Source organism: Nipponia nippon, unplaced genomic scaffold (genome assembly GCF_047370975.1).
Source record: "Nipponia nippon isolate SJK-2023a ecotype South Korea unplaced genomic scaffold, ASM4737097v1 scaffold_1, whole genome shotgun sequence".
NCBI lineage: Eukaryota > Metazoa > Chordata > Aves > Pelecaniformes > Threskiornithidae > Nipponia > Nipponia nippon.
The window spans coordinates 117,065,602-117,091,613 of record NW_028262290.1 but is presented as its reverse complement, the minus strand read 5'-3'; the positions used below and the strand labels follow the sequence as shown (position 1 = coordinate 117,091,613).

Below are 26,012 nucleotides of genomic sequence, written 5' to 3'. Positions count from 1 at the left end.
TCCATGTCTTCAGCAAGATTTGCATCATGATTGAAGAAGAAACATAAAACTGCATAGCCAAATATACTTTGAAGTAAAAACACCTCTCACGAATAATATAAAATGAAAGCACTTTAAAAGGCATGCCCAGTGTGCTGATCTCATGACATGATACTTACTAGTTCAAAGGAAAAACCTAATCAGTTTCAACAAAATAAATGTGGTGAAAGATGTGCAAATGTGGAGTCTAATTTATTTTTACTTAAATGTTAAAAACTTCAAATTGAGGTAAAAGAGAGCAGAGGAAGGGAAGGTCACTTCTGTACTTCAAGAGCAATTTAATTTCCACTTCTATGGCTGTGTGTAACAATGGCCTTGATTGTAATAGTAAGGGTGGAGGATTCAGTAAAACTGTACAATTACAGACAGAGATTTGGGTAATTACCAGTTTTGCTTAGTGTTCATGAATGTAGAGTTTATTTCTGTGAGAAACTAAAGTGAATGATGTCTTATTTAATTAAAATTGCTTAAAATATTACATCATCAGAAAAGTAGCAAAATTGGGAGGTCACCTTTAAGTTCCTCCTCAGTTAAATTCAGTTGGAGCTTAAATTTTAATTTTACTACATGCTTTTGGACCAAATAGTTGGAATTGTTTATGCCTTTATTTTTGCAACATACAAGAATATGTGCTGTTTTGCAAGTGGGAGTTTGAAATGCTTAGACACCTGCTACTCAAATGCAAGTGTCTAGAGACAGCAGAAGAAAAAAGCATACTTGTTTCTTTTTCTTTACAAAAAAGGTGCAAAGCAAGACAAAGGAAAGAGTACAGTAGGGTTTTTTCCTACCTTTGACACCAGACATATCTGGTTCTAGGTCAGAAGTATGTATCTCAGATCCTCACCTAATTGTGCCTAGCTTTCTGGATTCAGGGTCCTTCCACTTGCAATCTCTGCAGTCACTATGCACGGTCACTACCAGATGACTGGCTTGACCAATAGGTCTTCCATGTAACCCAAATTTAGCCAACAGACAACTCCACTCTGCAGCAATTAGTAAAGTTTTGCAATTAGCACATTTTTTCAATTCAGGAGTGTCTTAGTAAGGTAGATTAACCACCATCATTCTCTCCTGACATGCTCTGTCTCAGAGCAAGTCCTCTACAGAAAACTATGGTTCATATGTAGGGATACTTTAGCAGCCATGAAAAGACAAAAGAGAGAGTCAAAAAAAGCAGAGGCGACTCCTGTGCAGGATGCATGAAGCTGCATCCTTGTTCTCCTATTCCAGCACAAATGCAAAGAAATTTTAAAAAGCCTGCATTTGCACTGGTACGATTGCGAGCCATCATGATAACCTACATTATTCTCCAGTAAGTGCACTAAAAGTAGTGGCACACCATGGTACATCAGAGTAGGAACAAGCCCTTGAAGAGCCTTCTGTCCATCTGACCCTGACCTCAACAGCTGTGAGCAAGCACATTTGAATCGTAAAAAAACTGCAAAGTGAAACAAAGCTATCTTTTATTTCGGTATTTACCTTGGTCTTTCTGGAGTCTATCTGCACTACAGCAATATGCGCTGTGGTAAATACTAGTCAAAAGAGATCAATTAAGCTTCGAAGCTTTACACCTTCACCAGACCTCGGTGGTCTCCAGTTTTATTGCCTGCTCTCTGTCGTTACTTGTTGCGAGATAATAAAGCGAAAGTCTTCCTTAGGGAAATATATTGCAACCGGTTTCGGAGGTTTGCCTGTAACCGGGGCCAGTCTGAATTTCACAGGGCTGTTACAAGGTGAATTCAAAATCCCTTCAGCAGTTTGCAAAACAGTCAGTTACTTTTAGTTCAAAATAACAAATACACCCATGCATATGTGTCACCCAGACCGGTCCTTTGGCACGTAAGTGACATTTGCATGTATGAGAGAGTAGCACAACTGTATTTTCACCTACAGCTTATACAAATGAGAAGGTGGTTTCCTGTCTGGATCAGGCCAGAATCTGTTATAAAAGAAAGTATTAATCCTGTTTCGACTCTCAGATCTTCTTAAATACGTAAGCCTACATGTAGTGGTAAATTTTAAAGTTCACATAAAGTGTTTTATTCTGTATCAATGTCTAATAAGCCAGATGGTTTATAGGACAGTGTTACAGTTGTTTGCTTGAATATTAATATTAGGAGAACACACGGAAGAGCATGTTAATAGAGAACTTGCACATTTTTCGCAATGATACTTAGAAGTTAAATAAAAATGGAAACTACAGTATTATATTAATGTTCTACAACTGTAATGTATTTCAGATATTCTACCCTTTAATTCTTATAATTGCTTTACCATGTGTGAAGTAAATTTGACAAACTGTTGAACGACAATTAAAATCTGTCATGAACTCTGCCTTAAAATTATCTCCAACATTTTTTTTTCCCTTTCTCTCTTAGAGGATGTCTGTTTAGGAACCAAGAAGGTGCCATTAATTCTACAGAAATAATATAAATTGGGAGGTGCTCTTGAAAAGATAAGGGAATTCTTCAGACGAAGCATTCTTAGCAAGGGAAATAATTATTCCTGTCCTGTCCCCTTTTCTTAAGTTCTGTGGAGAACACTCTTTCATGGGTATGCATTTTTTTTCCTCATTTCAGAGGTATTTTGCTAGGGAAGGGGTATTTCCTAAAATCAGAATCGCAGTTTTGCCTACTGCAACACAGTGCCGTTGCTTGACACGTTTCTTTTCCTTTATTCTTAATGAAAAATAATTTTCTTCAAATTTACAAGCCAGGGTTCTGTTGTATAAATGGTATTTTACACAAAGTGGTAGAAACACACAGGCAAGATTAATTTTCTCCCTTTCCATTGCCACACTCTGTCATCAGCTGAAATAAATTTAGGTTAAAGAGGAAAAATACTCTGAGAACAAAAAGAAGAGGTTTTTATTGCCCTATAATGTTTAAGATCTGTTCTCTGGAATAATGCAGCAAACATCGATGGTAAAGGATTAGCGTACCGAAAAAAAAACCCTGAGATCAGGCATAAATCTATCGCAGCTGTGAAAGTGAAAAAATGTGGCCATTCAGCATTGCACTCCCAGGAAAAGACACAGTTGTTTCAAAAATAAACTGTATGTTTGCTAAGGCAAGTTGGTTATCATTACTACAGGCTTAACCATTAAAAGGGCAATAGGCTACTGGAAACTTTCAAGGGATGCAGCTATTCAGGATTATCATCAGCAACTAAAAAGTCCCATTTCAGAGTAAGTGGTAGCTGGTGCTTCAGCCAAATTCATGTCCTGATCAAAAACCCTCGGCAGTCAAGTGCAGATGAAACTCAGGTGCAGAAAGGCGAGCAGTCGTCTTCAGCGTGTGTGGTACCGAACAGAAAAGGGTATAAGGAAAAGGCTTTGACTTCTTGTCTTCCCTTTCTCAAGTACCTGCCCGTATAAACTGATGTTGGGGGGCGTCTGAAGTGGGCAGATAGGGAAGTTCTTTGGAGAAAAGATACTTTTAATTATAAGGAGAACTCTCCTAAAATATAGCTGAGTCTTCTTATTCATGTTCTGGCTTTGTTTTATTACTCTTATTGCCTCTGGAAAAGTTCACTATCCTGTCATTTTGTTGTAATAAAATAATCTTAGCCTTCTGGGATCTTATTTCCTTTCTGTGCTTAACCCCAGGATATTTGTAGAGTCTCAAAAACCTCTGAATCAGACATTTCCTAACCCAAACTGGGGCGTGTATTTAAGTTTCTTATTTTAAAAAAAAAAAAAAGTGGGTTTGTTTTTTTTTTTGCAATAACACATTTCAACATACAGCTCTCATTCCAGCCATAGCAACCCAGCCCAAACTGAACGGAGGACTCACCATCAGCCTGAACAGAGATGATCTGAAGGATGAAGAAGACAGATCCCATGCCCTGGAGAAAGATGAGAGGCAATCTCTGAGAGCCTGAAGCCATTGCCCTGCTTGCAAAGCCCTCAGCCGCAGGAGGTTGGGCTGCTGAGGCTTTTTCTCTCTCCTCCTCTGCACTTTCACAGTGGGGTCTGCAGTGATGATTCCAAGGAGTGCTTTCCCTCGGCAGGATCCTGCGTCTTGGGTTTGCACTGAAGGCGGGAGGGGTGGAAAAAAAAAGAGGGAGGGAGAGAGGAATCCTTGGCTTGGCTAGTGTGAAGGGGAGGGGAAGGTGGGGGGAGATGTCCAGCCAGCTGGGGTTGGGGAGCGGCTTTATCCAGCCCAGTCTGCAGGGCAGCGCACGCAGAGTGCCGGTGTGAAAAGTCACATTACCCTGTCGATAAATACCTAATGGATCACAGTGGAAGAAATGTAAAAGCCAGGAGGGAGAGAAAAGGGGGGGAAAGGACAAGCGACGAGCAGAAGAAATCCCTGGCTGAGAGGAGAAGGGCAGCTAGGTAGCTGGAGCTGGTACACGGTGAGTTTGTGGGCTTAGCTGTGCATCTCCGGAGGGATGGGTTCAGACATGGGGAGTGTTTTCTCTCTGCAACATGAAATCAGCCAGCTGCACACTGCTGAGGGTCGCAGGTCAGGGGCTGCCGCAGCAAGTGTGATGGTCTTCAGGTAAGGGCTGAGGAAAGGTGGCAAATGGTGTGGGACCCTGGCAGCCGAGCCTCCCTGAAGATTGGGACTGGGATCGGTTAATCCTGCTATTTCAGATCCTGGGTTTGGGATGGGCATGAGGAACTGAAGGTCGAAACAGGAGTCTATCAGCCAGTCTCCATCAGTACTCCTGGTCCAGATTAACGGGTTGGTGCCGGTCAGGTTTGAATGCTCTGAAAGCAGCTTGATGAGGGGAGTTTCCAGCTCCCACTAGCACTTACAGCACTGACATCTGCTCCTTATTCTCATTCCTCCTATATTTGTCCCAACACAACTCAAAAGAAACCCTCACAATAAGAGGAAACATACTGGTGGTGATGCCAGGATTTATTTCGCTAAATATATAAACGGAATAGTTTTGTGTTGCTGTTGGAACTGAACAGGGCTCAGAAATGTTGTTTTCATATTCCCATCCTATTTTGCTTTTATTGCAGCTTCTTAAAATTTTTTTCCCTTAGAAATTCAAAGCTGGGCAAAAAATGCTCAGTCTCCTAGAAACTCTGAGCCACCAGGAACAGAAGTAAGGACCTGACGCTCCCCACCGCCAGAGGCCCCGGTGTCCTACGTGGCAAGGTGCTGGTAGACAGTTGCAGGCATCTTCTGATAGTGATGAACCTGCCTAGCGTTGTTTTCCGTCTGACTGAAATCACTCAGGCTCAGAAACTTCTGTAAATGATATTCAAGGAAGCAAGTAACACCATAATACTGGAAGCTTTAAAAATACCTATGTCTGATGAATTCAGGCAGATAATGCTCTGATCCTGTTGACTTTTACAGAATCGTAGCCTTCTTCGCCTTCTTTATACCCATGCACGACATGTGAATGTACATGCTGAAAGCTTTCAGACAGGTAGCTTTGAATTTTCTGTTTATCCAGAGAATAGAGATGGCAGCAGGTTTCTTTACATTGCCTTGCCAGCCTGACTTGTAAGGAACACCTCCAGAGTTAGAAGGAAGGGCAGTTTCTTGCTCACTCCATCCCTAACACGGAACGGTTGGCGTAATGTAATTATGTAACTGCATTTCATTTCAACGGAAACTATATGCTCTGTACAACAGAAATGAACATATAACATGAGAGAAAAGAAAACAGAAAATTGTAGTATTCTTTGAATTTATTTGAGTTTCTTTTACTGGTGACATAGCTAATGGCATAAAATGCTGTTTTAACCCTCCAATATGCCAATAGTTCTACCCCTATTTTAAAAATCAGGGGACACAAAAAGATGAGAGAATATCTTGAATCTACACACTTTTAGTGAGATAGCAAAGAAATTCCATGAAACCAAGTAATTATAGCAAGACACACAGCCAATAATACAGACTTGACATGACCACAGCAATAGCTCCAGGTTTCCTTGACACTTGTCATAGGGCTGATGACTTTGTTGGCCCTTTGCTGTCCTCATGAGTCTGGCCAAAGCAGTTGGAGGAAAAGACAGTATCTTCCGGATTTCCATCTAAAATTCCAAAGGCCTGTTGGATTAGTTTTGCTATAACTGGATCATTTCCTTGTGTTGATATATGCAAAGGCATGTTGCCACTCTGGCTCCTGTCTTGGAAAATCTCAGCTTGTATTCTTGAGTAGAACATCTCACTGATTTTAAAGAATTACAACAGACCACAGGATCTGTTCCTTTTTGAAGGTCGTAGAATGAACAGTTTGTAGAATGACCTGGCTTCTTCTTGTCATCCCATCTCAACTGTAAAGTAAGTCTGTAAGCATGGAAAGGCAAGGACGCTTACCAGTTATTAACTCCTGGAAGGTAAGTACCTCACTGTCAAACAGTTGTCCTTTCAATCTAATATTTCTATCGGCAAAAATCCCTGCTCCTAGGGTATTTTGGAAGATTTACATAAAGCTGAGCAGATTAGGTTTTGTACTGAAATGATGTACGCATTGTTTTGCATTGAAATCAACATTAATCCTGCCTTTAGATTTTGGGCTTCTTGGAACCGAAAACTCAAAATGAGATCTGGAAGTTAAGATGGTTAGAAACAGATACAACCTTTTGCTCAGAACCTCTGGCATTCATAGCACTACAGTAACACATTGGTCAAACTATTCAGTGTATGATGTACAATGTACTATGACACATTACAAAAGATAAATTGTACGTGCAGCTTTACACAACTCATAGATTGTGCCTTCCTTGGGAGTAGTGAATGTGCCAACGGTGGTATTTTATAAAAGAGTGCTTCACTATATGCAAACTTTTACATAGGGAATAAGACATGTGAAGGCACTGGGCCATAAAGTACGTACATACACATATGAATGTACACACACAAAACACTCATGTGCTGTGAAGCACACAGTAATGGTTTGGGCATCTAGTACCTGAAGAGCATCTAATATACATTTACACCTGGAATATGTCATTCAAGTTAGAGTGGATTTTTAATACTAAATAAAACACCTAGAAGAAATATAAGTGAACAAAGACACATTTGAAAACAGGAACATGTGTATTTACAATAGAGATTATTGTATTTGGTCTCTTCATATCTACTACTAGGAATATTTACTTTCTGCCACTAAAAATGTATATACTATAAACATTATAGATGTAAAGGCTCCAATTCTGCAAATTCTATCACATGATCTTAAGCCTTTGCACGATAAGGACCTAAGATCCTAAGGCCTTGAGCAAATAGACACTCTCAGAAACATTTGCTATCTCAAGCCAAGCTGGGCAGATGTTGGCAGATTTGTTAAAGTGCTGCAGCTGGCAAAGAATCTGGTCTTTGAAGAATGCTGGAAAGTCATAGGAAAGGTCACTTTTCATATCAGAATAAAGCACAATAGAAATAAAGTTTCTGTTCAGAAAAAGATACCTCTGTCACTAAAGCATGAGATTCTGTTTAACTTGTTTCTCTGCATAATGCAATAGCTTCAGATGTTGACAGTCTGCATAATTTAGCTTGAAGAACTGAATTTAAATGGAATATAGGCTTTAGGATTACTTATCACCCTAAATTTTAATTGTTTTTTTAAAGAAAGAGATGTACATTAATATGTGAGCAAGGTAGGGACTAAATTGCTCTAACCAGCATGATTATTAGAATTTATCATATGGTCTGGGACTTCTGAAGTACTGTTTCCAGATGAAGTTGAAAGGAGATAAATCCAGAAATGACTGAGGCATAAGCTTGCTATGTGCCCTACACTCAGCTGCAGAGCCTGCATAAAATGATGACACTGCTGGATAACTCCATAACCATTTGTGGTGATCCACAACCAGCCATGAGTTTTAATATCCAAACTTTCAGATACCAGTTGATATATGTAAATATCATGAAACAGTCGATTTCCTACAGGCCAGACGTGTTGGCAATGGCTCTCCCTAGATACAGTGGTGAGAACTGTGGAAACCGAGAGGATTTGGGTTCTGCAGCTTACTAACACGTCAACTGGTAAGTCTGCACAACCTCTTCAGGCTCTCTCTCTTCACATAGAAATTGAGATAACCAACTTTACACAACATTCTCATATACTCCTAGTAAATCAACTTAAGTTTCTTTATAGATACCTTTGTAATATCATATCATATCATATCATATCATATCATATCATATCATTATTATGGGGGATGTCTGCTTTCCTGAAGTCTATGACTTGAGCTGCTGCTAGAAACAGGACAAAGAATTACGACTCAGCTTGTCAAGCACCATGTAACGGGATCTGAAATACCTAATAGACGATACAACATTTACATACAAGCATTGCAATGACTGACATCTCCTAAAGGATATGGAGTCTGTGCGACTGAAAGGCAGGCAGGAAATCTTGGTAGTACTGTACACTTATTGTATTCACGGATAGTACACCTACTGTATACTGGGATCCAAACTTACTCTGCAGCTGTATCCAAGCTTCTAACCCCAAAAAGGCAACTGGAAAAGGGAAAGAAAAAAGAGAAAGATTTCTTTGTTAATAAAACGTGAATTATTAAGCAACAGTAACAGAGACAAACATTTTTCAGTGTCTGGCAGTCTGCAACAGCGTACTAGCTGCAGGGAACTTTTTATTTTATTTATACAGAGTGTTTGCACCTAATTAAATGAAAAAGTAGAAACGTGCAGAACTACCTGAAAGTAATTCAGGGAGCTGATGAAAAAAGAAAAAAAATTAAAAAGAGGGAAAAGGCATATGCCCCACTTTGTGGGTGGTGCATCGAACACAGGGACCTGTGTCATGGTGCTGCTGACCCTGAGAAAGAGTGTGATTCTTACACTTACATCATGTTATGCGGGGTCAGGCATTGTCATGTGACAGGCCACGACGCTCATATAAATCATTGCCATGTAAACTGTAAAAATCACACTTCATTTCTTGAAGACTGAGCAGTTTCAAGAAAAGAATGAAGATATCTGGCCATAAAATGGCAGCCGCAATATTAGTGATATACAAAATTAACTCCATTTTTTTTCCTGACGAACAGAGGTAAAACAAACATCTGGCTGGTTTTGGCTGGTGTTATTTGGCCAGGGGGAGGGCAATAATTTTTACTTTCTTCTTTTTCTAAAACCTTGCAGGAGTTTAATGGGCGAAAATTACGTACCAGTGTAAAAAAGTACTCAAGTTTAGCCAAATGGTTTCTCTTTAGTCTCTGTGGGCATCTGTAAAAGTCTGGGTGGAGACAGAATCTAATACCTTGCCTGGATTTCCCTCTTCAGCCTGCAGACAAGCCACTCCCATTTCACAGTTTTACCCTCCTTTTCTCACACCCTCTAACCTTCACCAGCCATGGTCTTCAGTCAGATGAGAGAGAGCAATTAAATTAAATTCAAGGCTACCTGCATCTACCTAGTCAATAGCTGCTGACTGCCTCACACTGGCGATGTGTGTGTGGCATGAGCAAGCACGGGATGTGACTCGTCTTCTCATGGTCCCTGCACAACAACCAGAGAAAAGGCAGTCCATTTCTAGGGGTCTCACTGATGCTGGGAGTCTCCTCTGAAGCAGGGTGCCCACACCAGCACCTGTACCTGCATCAGCGGGGTGCCGCGCTGCAGGCATTGCTCTGAGATATACTTCACCCGGACACACGGGGTCAATGGGGACCAACAAGTAACAGCTGAACTTCAACATTTATCACGCATCCCCACAACCTCTCCATCCACTCCCACCTTGAGTCCCTCCAGCCATTTGTGAGCCCCATTGCATGGCGACCCAGGAATACTGCAGGCCCAGAGCGCCTGTGGCAGGAAGAGCTTGGCTTCAGCAAATTTATAAGGTGCCGCCTCTCTGGCACGTGGCACTTGGCATGGAGTTGCCTTTCTGCGGCAGAATTGTGCTCCAGCATCTCAGCTTTGGTTTGCAAAGGGACACGTCCAGTCCTTCCGTTTGCAAACAGACCCTTGCAAATACAGTAGAAGGAGGCATGCAGAAAGCTGGAAATGCCATCTCTCAGAGCTGCAAACGCTCCCAACCAGGGCTGTGGGGAATATGCAAGGCCATGGTTGTAGTGTTTGTCATGCTTCCAGCATAGCAATTAATTCGCCATTTATTTTACCAGTCACCTAATATTTTGGCTTTTGTGTCTCAGCCTCCTTCTCCAGCTATCTCCTAAAAGTTTGTTTAACTGCATTATAACATATGTTCCCTGGACCTTAAGGCACCCTTATGTGACACAGGAACTGGATGTTGTGTTATAGACCCGTGGCTTTGCCATAAAGCCCAGCTGGAATTTAAAAGCTGACTGGTCAAATGCTAAATGGTCAAAAATCTACATGTTGACTAAACTGACTTGACAGGTTTTTGTGCCTCCTGGGAGTGGGTTACCAGTCCATTTGTAGTCATTTTAACAACACATCTCTGAAATACAGCTCACCTAAACCCCATCATTTTACAATACCAACTGGTTCAACTGAAATTTATTTCTTGCACGCTTATGCAGCTCAGCCTGTGGCTCTGATCCACCCCACAAGTTCTCAGCTGCTGGGGACGTGACCAAGTGCTCCTTTGAGCGAAGCGCAACTGAGAAAGTTCTTCACCTCAGTGCCTGGAGTTCGAGGTCAAGGTGGAACGAACGGCTGAGCCAAAGAGAGCACAGGGCTCTGCTGAAGCAAAAGGTTTTTATGGCAGGCTGTCACAGTAACCAAACACGGTATAGTCATGAAATGTAAGTGAGTTTCAGCCTGGACACTTCAGGGTTTGCAAAGCATATGCAAGAACAACGGACAGTGCTTTGCACTTAAACAGTAGTAGTTTTAAGTAGAGTTTTATGCAAACTCTAAAATGCTGTGTTTTCCTAATTCCACTTGGGGAAAATGACATTGCTCAAACACACCAAAGCAGTTAGGATAATGTTGTCATCTTTCCTGACTCAGCAGAACTGAGTACAGGGAGATAAAGGCATGGCTGTTGATACCAATCTTTGAAATGCCTTCCCTCCTTGCACAAGCCAAGCATGCCATTACTAAGGTCACTATAACTTTTTGGTAAGACAATAGAGAATATGAGAAAGGCAAATGCTGAAGAAGCTTTGAGTCTTTCTTGTCATAGATGCTCATTCATACTTGGGAAGGAAATACCCTTCCACACTCCCCACCTTCCCTTCCTCCAGTTAGCACGCTTAGCTTTCACCGTCTGACCTCTTTCACACCTCTCCACGATCTCTCCAAGATATGCAGGTACTTGAGGAGAGAGGAACTGAGCATCTGGGAGCGTAAAGCTGCTGAGTCATATGTGTAGGGTTTTATTCAAAGATGTAGGTTTTTATTCAAAGATTCAAAGAGCTGGAGGAATTAGCATGACAGATAGTAGATCGGAAAAGCTAATGCAGATGCAGATGGTACCCAGCTACTGTGGGAGTCTGCAGCACTGAAGCATGGTGAGAAGGAGGGTACAAAGAAAAAGATCAAGCTCTTTAGCTCTTAGGCTGGAGAAGCCCAATTTCTGTTTTCTCAATCCACCACCTACATCCCTGCTCACAGTGTGGCTTTCCATCTTTTCAGAAAATATGTTTATTGGGTTCCTCTCAATACCTTCTCCTGCATCTTTTCTGCATCTTTTTCCAACTCTTCAGCTTCTGAGTCTCACGCTGACACTTAGCTCTTCTGGGTGGGGGGAAGGTTGAAGAAACAGAGTGAGATTTGCTGGACAGACAGAGGGCCAAGAAAAGTGCAGTTGATTCAAAGGCAGTGTCAGGGTCCTGTGCAAGGTGATGGTTACCAGGGGTTCAGAGGTATGATCAGGGGGCAGTTGGGTTGGGCTGTGATGATACTGAGAATGTTGTTTCAAAGAAGATCAAATACCTAAGCAACTTACAACAGCAGACCTATCTGCCATCAGTTTTACAATGGCGAGGTTACACTTTGGGAACACCAGCTTGCATCTTCTCCCTTTCAATGCAACACTTCAGTTTGTGTCAGGGAAAGTGGATACACAATATTCAAACCATATTCACCCTACCCACCAAATACCATCCACAACATCTAAAGTTCATTACGCTTCCATCCTTGCAGTAAGTCCAATCGCCAGGAGCTGACTAACACTTAAACAGCTGTTAAAGTACACCCTACAAGTCATATTGCCCAACTGGGGTTGGGCAACAACATAATTTGTGTACCAAAATCAGTAACTGCTCTGAACAGCCTATGAATTAATGTCAGCCCCTTGAACTGGTCGGCTCTTGCAAACAGGTTTGAGCTGAATAATGTGAGAAATTGTAATTGGTGTATCCACAAATGCGAAGCTACTAACATTGCAACCACTGATTTTTATTACTCACTACAAAAATAGTAGTGGATTATTATTAGCTAAAAAAATACTGAAAATATATATATGTTGTTACGTTAAATTTAAACTGACATCAAAACATGCACTCTTAGCAGTGGAAGTAGCCAGGATATTTTTGATATTAAAATATTTATTTTAAAAAGAAAAGAAGTATTCTCCCTCATTTGGTAAAAGAAAAAACAACACTCTGTGTCCCCAAAGAATTGATCATTTTAGCTCTATAAGGAGAAGGAAATTTGCAATAACTCTGGATTCCCAGGCTAGTCCAGGGATTGAATATTGCTATTGAGGAGATGACTAATTTTTTTTTATTTTTTTTTATCTAGAAATCATATATTTCATTTGCAAATGAAATTGAACCCTGCCCTGAAGTTTGGAACATCTGCAATTTGTAATTGTACAAAGAAGCTGGGAGAACTGAATCAAAACAGAAGCTTTTTGTGTGTACGTGCATGCGTGCATGCACACGCACATGTGTGGGTGGGTGTGCTCGTGCGGGTGTATGAGAGAGAGGGAGGGAGAGAAAAAAGGAGAAAAATTTTCCTTGCTTCTTTATTTTTGCAACTCAGGACCTGGCAATAGGTGATTTCCAGACATGGATCTAATGTTGCAGACCTCATCATATGCTGATACCTCCAAAATTACATTTGTGGCTAAGGCTTCCCACTTGGAGAACTTTGATATTTTTTCTGTGCGCCTCATGAACATGTGATATGTTTCAGTAAATGTATGAAAAAGATGCTCTAAAGCATGAAATGAAGCTAGATTGAAAGCTCAATATTTGCCAAAAAAAGGTTATGGAATAGGAAGGTTAATTAATAAGGTATCTGATAAGATATTTTAATACATAAACCAGTATTTAATCATACAACAAATATTATCTAATTTCAGTAGCTGAGGCATTGCTGACCAAGTTACTTTACTAAAAGCCAATTTTAAATCAGCAATGAATTATTGACCGATAGATAGTGCCTAAAGTAAGACCTACTCATTCTGGCTTGGTCTATGGTCATAGCATAATTATCAATCCATCTTTTCTCTTTATCTGACTGATCTTTTTTGGTCTCTTTCAGTCTATTTGTTGCCCTTGTGGAGTGCAACCAATACTTAATACCAAGACAAGCAGTCTTAGGGGAGGACAGATGACTGCATGAGAGCTTTGCACATGAATGCAAGTGCAAATACTCTGTGCCTCTGAATGCAATAGAGAGAAGTTTATTTTTTCAGTGTTTCAATCTTCTTTACTGGTCAGAGCTGTACCACAAGAGCAATCTTAGCAGCACTGATACCGTGACTTGAATGGGAAGCTATGGTTATCCTTAGACTTCTCTGTTTTTGTATTCAGCCCTCAGTGACAACACTTCCATCCAGGTAGATTGTACAAGGAACCTTCTTTTAATTTGGGCTTTGCATTTGAAATCTGGGGGAAAAAAAAAAATCCTGACATTTACCCTAGATTAAATATGGCTCACCAACTACAACAAAGGTAAATCCAACCTCCTGAACTACATAACCTATTAATTGCTCTTCGTTCCATAGGGACACAGGATACATGGAGTGCCTCAACAGGGACTAAACATGACATCTATTTCACAAGCTGGAAGAAAGAGTAGATGGATACAGAGAGAGCATGTTATCGCCAGAAATCTTGGAAATTCAATGACAGATTTAAAAGGAGATGGGAGGCAGTTCAATGTGCATAAAGTAGGACTCTCAGGTTTTTGGGGCAGAGAGAGAAACATTAAAAAGTCTAATAAAAGAGAGAGCAATGAAAAGACAATTCTACATCAAATGAAAGGGGCAAGAATGCTACAGGAGACACACTAGCTAAAAATATACAGAGGGGTAAAAGGGGAAGAAATTCTAAAAGTGAGAACAACCTTCTACTTTGAAGAAATAGCCAGACTTTAGTGTGTTTTGCTGAATTATTCCTTCAAGCCTTCTGAAAGTCAGGTATCACAAAGACTCAGGCTATGGAAAAGCAGACTGAGACAGCCCTCAGCAGAGTTACATGCCTGCTAAAGAAAACAAATTTTGCAGATTTAATTTCAGACCTAAGAAGTTTAAGAGTATCCCTCCAACCCAACACCCTTAAAAATCTTTGAATTTCAAGTTAACTTCACCCTCCAGAAGATACATATATGCAGAACAACGTGAGCGTGCAACATTTAAAAGCTTGAAAACACCTGGTCTCCGAAGGTCCACATGCTGCTGCCCATTTGCTCTGGCAGGGCTAATCCTTGGTTAAATATTGGCACAGCTTCAAATTGTTAATTACAGATAGATAGCTATTTATAGCCCTGACAGCTTCCAGAGCCCCAAAGCAGCTGCCACACTAAAAGGATAGGTATATGCAGAATGATATTTCTTGTTTCTTTGCTTTGCTTTGCTTTGCTTTCTCCTCCTAAATCTCCCTCTACTGTGAATATTGCCATCCTCCTGCTTCATCTCTGTTTCCACCCTTGCCTTCCTTTCTCTGTTTTCTATTTCCACTATTATGTTGTTGCCTCTCCTTCCCTGACTTTTTATTTGTTTTTATTTGTATTAACTTGTCCACTTTCTTCTTTCTCTGTCATCCTACCCTGGACTTCATATTATAACAAACAAAACAAAATATGAGGGGAACAAGATGAAGGATTGCAACTCTAGTAAGCTTATTGCACATCTCATGCTATGTATTAGCATAGGGCTGAGGCTTGACTTGGGAAATAGTAATTTTTATTCAGAAAAGAGAAAGCAGCTTTCTAGCACACGTGGTTTCTGAGAAAACATTATCTGAGCGTACCCTGAAGGCTAAGAAACCAAAGGCAAATAAAAGGAACCTCAAATTGATTATTTTTAAGCCAGAAGGCAAATAAAAAGGAACTCCAAATTGATTATTTTTAAGCCACCCTCATCACGTATGATTTTGGAACACTTAGCGTTGGCAACACTGCAACGCGGCTCAAGCGTAGGATTTGCCAAAAATCAGTCTGAGCTTCCTCCATACGTTTGCTTCCTCTTCTACTCTTACCTATTAGTAGTGCAGGATTTTTTTGAAGACTGACTGCTAAAATCTGTTGCCTGCAAAGTAGCAAAACAGCAGTGTGCACCCTGAAAACTGGTGAAAAGAAGCAGCAGCAATCAAAACAGGGAATAGAGGAATTTCATGACTGCCGTGTTCCCTCCTTTCTCAATTCCCAAATGAGGATGGGCTCTGAGTCTGGCTCTGAAACCACTGCACTTTTCTGCCTTGTTTCTAGGGCTATGCCACCAGGCTACGTGTCCTCTTGTGACCACAGATAGCAAATAATGACAAAAATGAGTGGTAGGGTGACAAAGCAGGCAAGTGGTGAGCATTATTTGTCCTTGGGTTTCCAGGGGTGAGAAGGGAACATGCTAAGCCACAGCATCATCTTCCTCTTGGGTTTGAGGGGTATTTGGTTTCCTCCAGTTTGCTTTGCTTTGCTTTTAATAGCCTTAATGATGTCTCTGCAACAGCTCAGCTTAAATAAGAAACTTCTTCAAACCTGACCAGATTTTTGTGATGGATGAAAAAGTGTTTAACTTTCATCAGCTTTGCATCTTCTATTTTGTTTTGTTAGGAGAGGAAGCAGAGTCATCAAAAAATTACAAAAGCACGACCGTGTTCCCTGTTCTCAGTTGATTACTTCTGTTTGTGTAGCGAAGGTGTCTGGCACCCTGGTAGGTATCACAGTATTTCTGGTTTGATTAGCACAAGTCGTACTGGAAATATCACATGACATGCTCCTCTCTGTGCAGCTACTACCTTATTTTTCAATCATTTTCAGGCACAAATCCATCTATTCCACTCTAAGCTGATCTAAAGCTTGGAAATCAGAAACTGTGGAATCCATAAAGGAAATAGCATACAAAGAAGAAACCCAGCTATTTACAATTACAGTGACTGGGGTTTTTCCAAGAAATTCTGATTTTGTGTATTCCTCTGCCCACGATGTTTCAGTTTCTGCGGTGGATAGTTTGATGGATCTGAATTGGAATGACGTTCCACATAGAAGAGGCAGAAACAAGTGCAGAAACCTTGGCAGTGCTGCTGTTGGCTCTTTGCTGGTGGCGAGGATACGGAGACTAATCGACAGTGTAGTTCAGGACACGGTGAGTTAGGGCTTAATTGCTGAGGGAGAGCCATGAAAGGGATTCAGCAATTCCTGTCCAAATGGAACCTAACCCAAGAGTTTTACGGGTATATCGCAGAGATGCATGCCCACTATGAATACACATACGTTGTGAGGAAGCTGAACGTTTCTGAAGTCTCAGCAATGCTAGGAGGACATTGATTCAGGTTCACCTTTCCAGAAGCGCATCACGCTCTTTCTGCGCATTAACATCAGCCTGTTCCTCCTCTACATGCAGGCACACCTGTCTCTTTCCTGAACCTTCTTGCCATTTTGAAGCTGTTGGGCTACTGGGTAAATGGGGATAAAGCAGACTCTAAACTTATCCTCGCTCTTACATGAACTGCACAGGAAGATAAGGTGCTTAAAATCAGCAGTAATATCCGTGCATTTAGGAGCTGGCAGAAATTGGCTTTTGAAGCAGCATCTTTTTGAAAGTCAAAGGGTCTCAGAGATACAGCCAAACTCTTAGAAAAATTCCTGACTGTAATGCTCATTTGTCCAGTTCATAAATCTGCCTCTCTATTCTTCAAAGTGCCAAAAGCTATCTAGCCAGACATCCAGCTTTTATAAGACAGTCTAACAAGCTGTCTGGCTCAATTAGTTGAACTCTGATGGTGCTCCAGATTTTCAGTCAGCAGACCACTTTGTAAGGAAAATATCTACTCGCAGACCCCGTTCCCTTCCGGTACCGGTAGCTTAATCTACCATGTTATAGTTCTAAAATGTTTTTTTCAATGAACCACAAGAAAGAGCTCTGCAGTCCATCCACACACCACAGTTTCAGATCCTCGATTCCTCAGCCTTTTTTTCTTGGCCTTCTTCACCGTAAATGGTGGAAGCGATACTTTCTATGGTCTGGTCGTGCATAACACGACGTGAAAAAAAAAGCTGCATACTTGGTTATGACTGAGAAATTCTGAGTACAAAAGTACTCTTTGGGATTTCTTCAGCCTGAGCTCACTCTGTTCTTGGATAAACCTGTTGCAGGCTGTTCTATATGATCACAGATGTAAATGGCCCCACAGAAGCTGGACTCTTATTACCAAGTTAGACTGTATATCGTTATATCTAATTGCTGTTTCCATTATAACTTCTAGTAAAAAGGTGGTATGGCTCAGTTAAACAGAAGCAGTCCTTATAAAAGCACAATTTTCACCAATAAAGAGTAAAATAACCACTAGAATTACAGATTTGTTGTGATGCCTCTTCCTAAAAATGACAATGACTAAGAAAGTAACCTTTTTTTTCCTAGCTGCCCAATTAACCTAATTCTTCAAGTTTTATCCTTGGCAGCCAGCATACATACAGAGAGAGTCTCTTTCTCTCCTGGCAGTCAAGGGGCAGAGACGTTTTCACCTTCCCATATTTCTACTGTTCGCCACTAATGGCTTCAGCAACGTTCCCACCAGCGCTCCCAAGAACCCAGCTGCTTCAGTAATCCCTCACGAGTGATGTAGGCATCAGCAACGCAGCCACACAGACAAGGCTTTAAGGAACAAAATCCAACCAGAAACCTGAAAAACTGGAGACTCAAAATGAATCGTTCCCCATCATTTCGTGCACGGTTTTCTTTTCTTACATTGGCCATGCAAAGGTGATTCAAATATGTTCTACTCTCTGACTGAAAATTGACAGTGATAAAATTCTCAGTCATGCAAAACACAAAGAAAAAAGGTAAATACACAATGAGAATGCAATGTTATTAGAGCTTTTATGTTTTCAGAATTTTCTACATTTCAGCAAGCAAATTCAGCAAAACCATATAGATTCATTTTTGTCTGTGTTTAGTTTTTGGATTTTGACCAACCTCTAGCTATACAAAATGAATCCAAATAAGATGCTACTTCAGTATACTACGTGGTTAACTTAATTCTGTACAAAATTTTCAGTTAAGTGCTTAAAGCATAACAAAACTCATCATCCTATATGTAGCAAACATCAGAGAAGAAAAGCTATTTTTAAACTAGTTGCACTGACTTCAACACATTTTAGAGCAGGCCTTATTTTCATAAACTCCACAAGTTAATATGCTATTTTTATGAGAGATAATCATCAGGATTATGTGGAAAAATGTTGGCAAAGTAACACATGCAGTAAAACAATTCTCAAAATACTAGTCATTATTATCAATTATGTTTTCTATTTGATTGTTAAAAGCCAATCTTGTTGACCCAGCAATATACACTTGGCTTTGCAGCCACTGTTGCTGCTTAGTAATGTCTTGGGAAATCCTATGCCTTTGAAACTCTATGCAAATCGTCTAAAAGGAGCCAACGTTAACACTCAGGCTGAATTAGAAAATAGGAAAATACACAAAGTAAGTAGTTTAAGGACAAAGTTGTCTCTAGCTAAAATTAAGCACTGATTCACAGTGACATTATGAAAACACTAATCTGTACATTAAAATTCCTAAACATCACTGCTATTCACAGCAGGCCAATGCAAACATTCGTTACTTCTGTGTCTGAGAGTGAATTTGTAAGTTAGGAAAATTATGTCAGTATAAAAGAATTCAAAACTAATTTTATCTGATTGGCAAGTGAGTTCAAGTACTGGGATACTAAATAAATATTTGACAGCACCATTCCATAGTATAATTTACTTCACATATGCACAAAATTAAAAGGAAAGCTTTTCTAAACTGCAAGCAATTTCCAGGCAAGCCACTAAGCAGGACGACGGTGATGGCTGCCATTGTGTCATGGTAGAGCACCTTCTCACCCTTGCAAAGGTCACCAGAGTTTTGAGCAAATAATCAAAACCACAAGGCAGAGAACGGTACGGTAGGTCCACTTTTGTCACACTTGTGACAGGAAATTTAAATTTATACCGCTGAGCACTTCTGCTCATGGGGGAGGAGGAAGCAATGCTGAATGCCTGACATTGTATTTGTGCCAGTAGGGCTACCACCACGGATAAGGAGTTTTGCCTAGCAATGGGCATTGCTGGGAAAATTCAATCCAGCATGATAGGGCTGTTGTTAAGATCCTATTTAAATCTATGATGCGTCTCAGTGAGCGTGTGGAAATGCGTTATTCGCGCAACGACCAATACTCATGGGCACACGATGGCACGGGGAGAGACACAAGAGGTACACAAGAACTATTAGACGTGATGCACAAACAGACCCAGAGGTCAGAAATCCTATCAAAGATTTGCACACTATACAGTGTGCACCATTTTTATCCTGTATGCTGAAACGGAAGTTGCAGAGGAACTATACTTTCAGGTCCCCACAATTTTGGAAAAGGTAGGTCTCTTCAGTGGTTCCTACCAAAGCAGAGCTCTGTTATTTAATATTCTAGCCAAGAAGGAAGAGTTTCACATCATTACAAGGATATCGAGCTGCATTTTTAATACTGTAATTATGGAGCTAAATAATCAACCTGGTTTAGACCTTGCTGAAATGCTAGAGTCAAAGTTAGAACGGAAATTCCCTCAAATTCAGAGACTATTACGCAGAAATTTTATTTAAACCCCCGTAGAGACAATAAATAGCTGCAAAGTTCAGCTGGTTTATATCCCAGAGGACTTATCAAGGGCAAGGTTCATAACTAACTAGGAGAAAATATAGGTAACACTTACCTCAAATGCAAGCCTTACCTATATGTAATACCATATGCTTTTAAAACACTACAATGTACATGCTACTACAATGTTTTGGATGTTAAATGAAAAACAAAAAGTATTCAATAATAGCTACACTCACAAAACAATCATAAAAAAATCTGTGCTTTTTTTCCCCGTTACAGAAAAAGGAGGAGACTTGTAGACATCTATTTATCAAAAAAACAAAAGAAGCGAAATAGAAATGAAAACTCGATTTATATGGGGAGATTAAATTCAGAATGACATTTTTCAGTTTTTTATAATACATTTTATGCTTCCTGCCTCATTCTCTTCCATAACCTAGAGAAGCCTGGAATATCTACTGATTATCATACAAATCACGAAACCTTAACTAATATGCCATTAAAATACTTGAACTATTAAAAGGAAAATGAATACAGACAGTATTGGAGGTTCTACATTAATCTTCACTCTTGATCTAACAATTTATATCATATGTGGATACACATGCTCTCATCTTGACATACTTTCTGTCATGTACGCAGGGTCCTTTTCTTTCTAGAGAGTGCTAATACAGAAAAATGCATTTGTTGTGAAGCTTCACTAATACAATACAGAGTCTGTATAGCCCTTTGGCATTGTTCTGGATGAAAAGCATTACATGCATGTAAGCTGTGTCATTAAAAAAACAGTTTGGGAGATTAGAAAGAGTGAAAACGAGAAAGAAAATAGTGGTTCTGAAAGAAAATAATGGTGCTGGGAAGTCAACATTCTGTCTTTCTAGGCTTACAGTGCCACATAATTACCAATGTGAAGTAGCTGTTCACTTTATTTATCATTGCAAAATAAACTCTCTTTGTGTGCATGGATGTTCTGTTGCACTTTGGAATTAACTACAACTCACGGCTATTGAAACACCAGCAATAAACCATTTTCTAACAACGTGCAGGAGGAGTCAGAAGGTTGACTCACAAGTCAGTACTTTTTCAGCTGCCTACTAGCCTTGTTTCCAAAGTTCAGAGGTCTCAATATCTTCTTTTGCAATTTCTTCTGTTTTAAAACTTTTGGCCTAAATGTCCATGCACAGACGCTACACACGCAATCTTATAGGCAAGTACACGTGCCCCCAAATTGGGCACAAATTGGATACAACTGTTGGGTTTGTGGATGTTTAAAAAGGTATTTGAATGACAGCTTTAGGTAATTTCATGTGCAGTTTGTAGCAGAAGTTTGGACTATCTGTATTATTTCAAACTACACGGAAATTAACAACTGTTACATTTAATAGTATCTCTGAGAATATGAATGTGTGGTATAAAGCTGTGGCATACTGAAGGACTACAGGATTTTTTAATAACACTGCAATTAAACAGCTACTGTGATGCCAATGTGTTATTCCAAATTATGTCAGCCTAAATTGGTGAAATTCAATTAAATATATTACAGCTACACCTGATTCTGACCACACTCGGTTTGAGCTGAAGTGTGACACATCCTGACAACAGAGTAGGTTAAGTGCCAGTCCAGAGATGACTTATTCTTTGGCTACTATAAAATTGACAGAAAACACCTTATTTTTGTCAGGAAATAACTTGAATAATGGAAATAAATTTTTGTCGCCACAATAACTTACTGTTTTCAATGTAATATTACTGAAAAATACATTTTTAGTAGGTGAAAAATTTTAACATGGGATCTAAAGGCAATTGCACTGCTCTTCCTTCTCTGATCTTTAATTAGATTGACTTTCTTCCAGTTTTTCCTACCTTGTCACCGCCTGTCATGACCCTAGTGCAGTGCTGTGTTGCCCGTAAACTGTACTAGTTTCTCTTCTGGCCTTTTTCTGAGTGTAGGCTTCAATTTCCTGCTGATCTACATGGTGCCTGGAGAAGTGGTTTGTTTTGAAATGAGGTTGGTTTACCACCCTGTGTTGTAAATGCCACTCTAAACAGTGCAAACACATACGTTGGTTTGGCTTATCCATGTCTTTCAAATCCCCAATGTTATGCTCCAGTAAATTTTACCACAGAACCTTTGCAACAGGCACATTCCACCCACCCGAAGCCTAATCCTCTACAAATATGCTCACGCAAACGTCTTCCTTCTCAGTATCATTTTCTAGTTCATTTCTGTATCATGGAGTGGTCATTCTGGCTGTCAAGTGTCGTTTTCATCTGGAAAGGGCAAAAAGACAAGCAAAGAAAAACAAATCATTCTACAAAAATAAAGACAGATAAGGCAACTGGAATTGATAACGTTCATTCATCAGCGATTTCAGATTCCATGGCATGCAACGAGGGTGGGAAATTAAGATTCTCAGACTTTTTCTCAGCTGAAGAAAAGCAAACGATGGGAGCAAAGTGACTGCTGAGGGAAATCGTTAGGATAATCACTGCTTCACACCTGCCTCACTGAAAAAGGAGGTTGCTCTACTTCATTCACTACAAGGGGAACCCAGACACCTTGTTTATAGACCTAACACATACCATGCACCTACTTCTACTGCATCCATTACACAAAGGCTGCAGCTCATCTTGCAGTATCTGCAGCCCTAGACTATCTCACCCTTTCTGAGAAGAAACCTGCTTTTTTCCATCCATCTGCAGGACAGCTGGAACCTTCAGACTCCAGGACCATGTCAACAGAAGAGGTAACGGTGAGTGGAAAAGGTAAAGCCATAATAAAGTGGCATCTCCTTGGCTGGGGCACAGCTCTGTGGAAAAGACTCTGGTGGTCCTGGGGGTCAGCAAGCCAAGCATCAGTCGGCAGCAAAGAACATCAGCCCTGGCGGCAAAGGCGGCCAACTGCATCCTGAGCTGTATTAACGGGAACACAGACAGTAGTTCCAGAGAAGTTATTATCTCCCTCTACTCAGTGCTCATTAGACCACATCTGGAATACTGTGTACAGTTTTGGATTCCCAGTACAAGAGAAACTGGAGTGAGCTCAGTGAAGGGCCACCGAGATGGTTAGGGAGGGCTGGAGTGCTTGTCCTGTGGGGAGAGGCTGAGGGAGCACAGCTTGTTCAGCCTGGAGAAGGGAAGACTTTGGGTGGACCTAACAGAAGCCTGCCAGTGCCTGCTGGGAGGCTGTTGAGATGATGCAGCCAGGCTCTTCACACAGTGGTGCACGATGGGAGGACAAGAGACAACAGACATGAGATGAAAGAAGAGAGGTTTTTACTGGATATTAGGAAAACGTTTTTCTCTATTAGGATAATCAGGCAGCGGAACAGATGAATGCCCAGAAAGACTGTGCTGTCTCCATCCTTGGAGATTTTCAAGATCAAACTGGCTAAAGCCCTGAGCCACCTGCTCTGATCTTGGAGCCAATCCTACTCTGAGCAGCAAGTCAGACAGGATGACCGCCTGAGGTCCCCTCCAAGCGGAATTATTCTGTGATTCTGTAATTCTAAATCATTATGTGTGCTGTTCAGAAAAACAGCTGCTGGAAAAAGCAGCTTTAGTTACCTCTTATATGTTGGTTTCACTCTGTCTGAAATTCTGCACGCAGATGAATACCGTGTTGCAGTCAGAAAGATTTTAAGGCTAGTCTAAAATCACGGCTATCTTCCCAATTGATAAGCTCTATAGAGCTGACTTGAGAAATGTTGAGACTTATGGTGTTTCCATTTCAGTTTTTTCTTCCAGCATCCTATCTCCTAAATCCACACCTCAACCCCGTACTGCTGCAGTAGTCAGTGAACGCCAGGAATACAGCAGGAGGATGACTATGGATAACTCCAGTGCAACCATGTAAAATCACAGAGAAAGCATCAGGAAGAGATAATGCTGCAGGATGTTTTAAAAGGAGTATTTGCGAGCAGAGTAATTTAATTGGTATGTAAAAAGCTTTCTCTGCCTTCCTCACATAAGATTATTTTTTTTATTAAGATTATTTTTATTGTTTGCCTTCACTTCTGGACTGATACTTTTCCTCAGAACAAAATAAAAGAGTATGCCACATAAGGTCACAGTATTATTGGTAGTAACAGATTAGCGTCAATCTCATACTTTAAACAACGATAACTCTTTCTGCTTGAAACTTGCTATTGCTTCACCCAGCTGTCACAATTCCTCTGTATAACATTTGTTTTCCATCCATCCTCACTCTCCTCCAAATTCTGACTTTTCTCCCCATAGTTTCAGAGATCCTCAGCCTGCCCATTTTCTGACTGATTTCTGCCTTCAGTGTTAGCCAGACTGTGACTGACAGGAAGAGAAAACATGTAAGGCCAGCCGCCCTGCTGCAGAAAGCATGCACGACGGACGCAAAAATACACAGGCTTGGTAATATTGCTATAGATGAGGAGCATAAAAGGTAAGGCTCGCTCCAGCAAGTGACCTTAAATAATACATTAATCGATGTAAAAAAGGAGACATTGCACTTGAATTGACGAGCCGTGAGAACGGCCAGAAATCCAGGATGTTTGTAAGGCCTGGTACCTATCATCCACGTTGTCCGTGGGATGCCACTTATAAATATGTCTCCCCTAGTGGCAGGTGATGTTCAGGCTCTTCAAGGAACAACCTGGAGGACTTCTGTTTGCCTTCTCCCAGTCACGGGACATGACTTCAACGTCAAATGGGACCACCAGCAGCTATTCAAGAGATCAGGGCCGCTCCACACACAAGGTACATGTTATTATACCGCTTATCACTGAATGCAAAATGTTCACAGATTTCTGAGGAAATCTTGAACCGTGCCAAACCTTGATTCACCGATACCAGTGTCATTTTCCCAACGGATTTAATGAAATCAGGACCTTGCCCCTAGACTAATTAAGGTACTCATCCCATTCTGTATCTTTGAAATATTTGCTCTATTTGGGGTACACTGTGTGTGTATTCGTTGTCATTCTGATCCCATTCTGTATCTTTGAAATATTTGCTCTATTTGGGGTACACTGTGTGTGTATTCGTTGTCATTCTGGAAAACCTTTCTTCCTGCAAAGAGCTTGTCCTCCAGAAAATTAAAACAGCATCATAATACGTGTACCAAAGAAGTATGTATGGCAATGGATAACCTCTATGAAAGCAGATGGCATTTCACTGATAATTTCTAGAAATCCCTTGGGATTGCTTGGCTGTTTCTATTTCCCATATAAAGTATAATTAAAAGAAGAAAAATTATAAGTGGAATTCACAGTGTGAATTCTTCAACTAATTCCATTCATGTCAGCAGAATTACAGTGGAGATCAATTTAGTTCTGTGACTGTCAAGGAAAGAAGCTGTTAAATTTATGGATTTTTTTGGTGTGCCTTTATTTTTCTGGTGATGGAAGGACACAAACATATATTCTGTATGGATCCATATATTGTTTTAATAACATATCCAATCTGAAATAAGTATGATTCACCCTTCATAATTTATTATTCTCTGCACTAATGTGCTTATTACAACAGATAGTTGAAGGCTTGCCATTAGGATTTTTCACCATTTGATGTAAACCAAACTGAAAGTTATTTTTAGATCTCATGTATTCAATATTTAAAATATATTTCCTACATAAAAATGCAGAGATTATGGAAATTCTTTAGAAATACGGTCTTGGCCTTGTTTTTGCATGTTTTCCTCTGTTATTGCACACTTTTTTGGATATGTTACAGTATTTCCAATCAGCCATTAGTAATAGGTTTAGCAGTTGTTTCAACCTCCCTCAAAATTCTTGTTCTCATTTTTATTCCATAGAAGGCAATTTAGGGATCCATCTGCAAACACTTGCTATCCAAAGCAGTGCTTGCTACCATTAATAGTCCTTGTGAAATCAAAGTAGCAAGTACTCTACCTAGTAATGGGAGTCTGGAGGATTGGAGCTTCGGTTGCAAATGTTCATTTAATTTTGGGAGGACATTCAGGCAACCCATGCTTCGCACTACAAATGTATATCATGTTCTGTAACTCCTGCTCTCTATTTCTAACACTGCTTCTGACCAGCTGTATCTACTTGAACATGGGCCATACTGTCTCCAA

At 40.3% G+C, this 26,012-nt stretch overlaps 1 protein-coding gene across 1 annotated transcript in view; it reads right to left on the bottom strand.

Moving 5' to 3' along the window:
• The window catches only part of SUSD5 (sushi domain containing 5), a 40,735-nt gene extending 36,808 nt beyond the window's left edge, over nucleotides 1-3,927 (bottom strand). Inside the window, exon 1 of the mRNA XM_009464449.1 lies at nucleotides 3,834-3,927. Within this exon, the coding sequence (XP_009462724.1) occupies nucleotides 3,834-3,927 (94 nt within the window). The remainder of the gene's footprint in view (nucleotides 1-3,833) is intronic.
• Nucleotides 3,928-26,012: the final 22,085 nt, after the last annotated feature.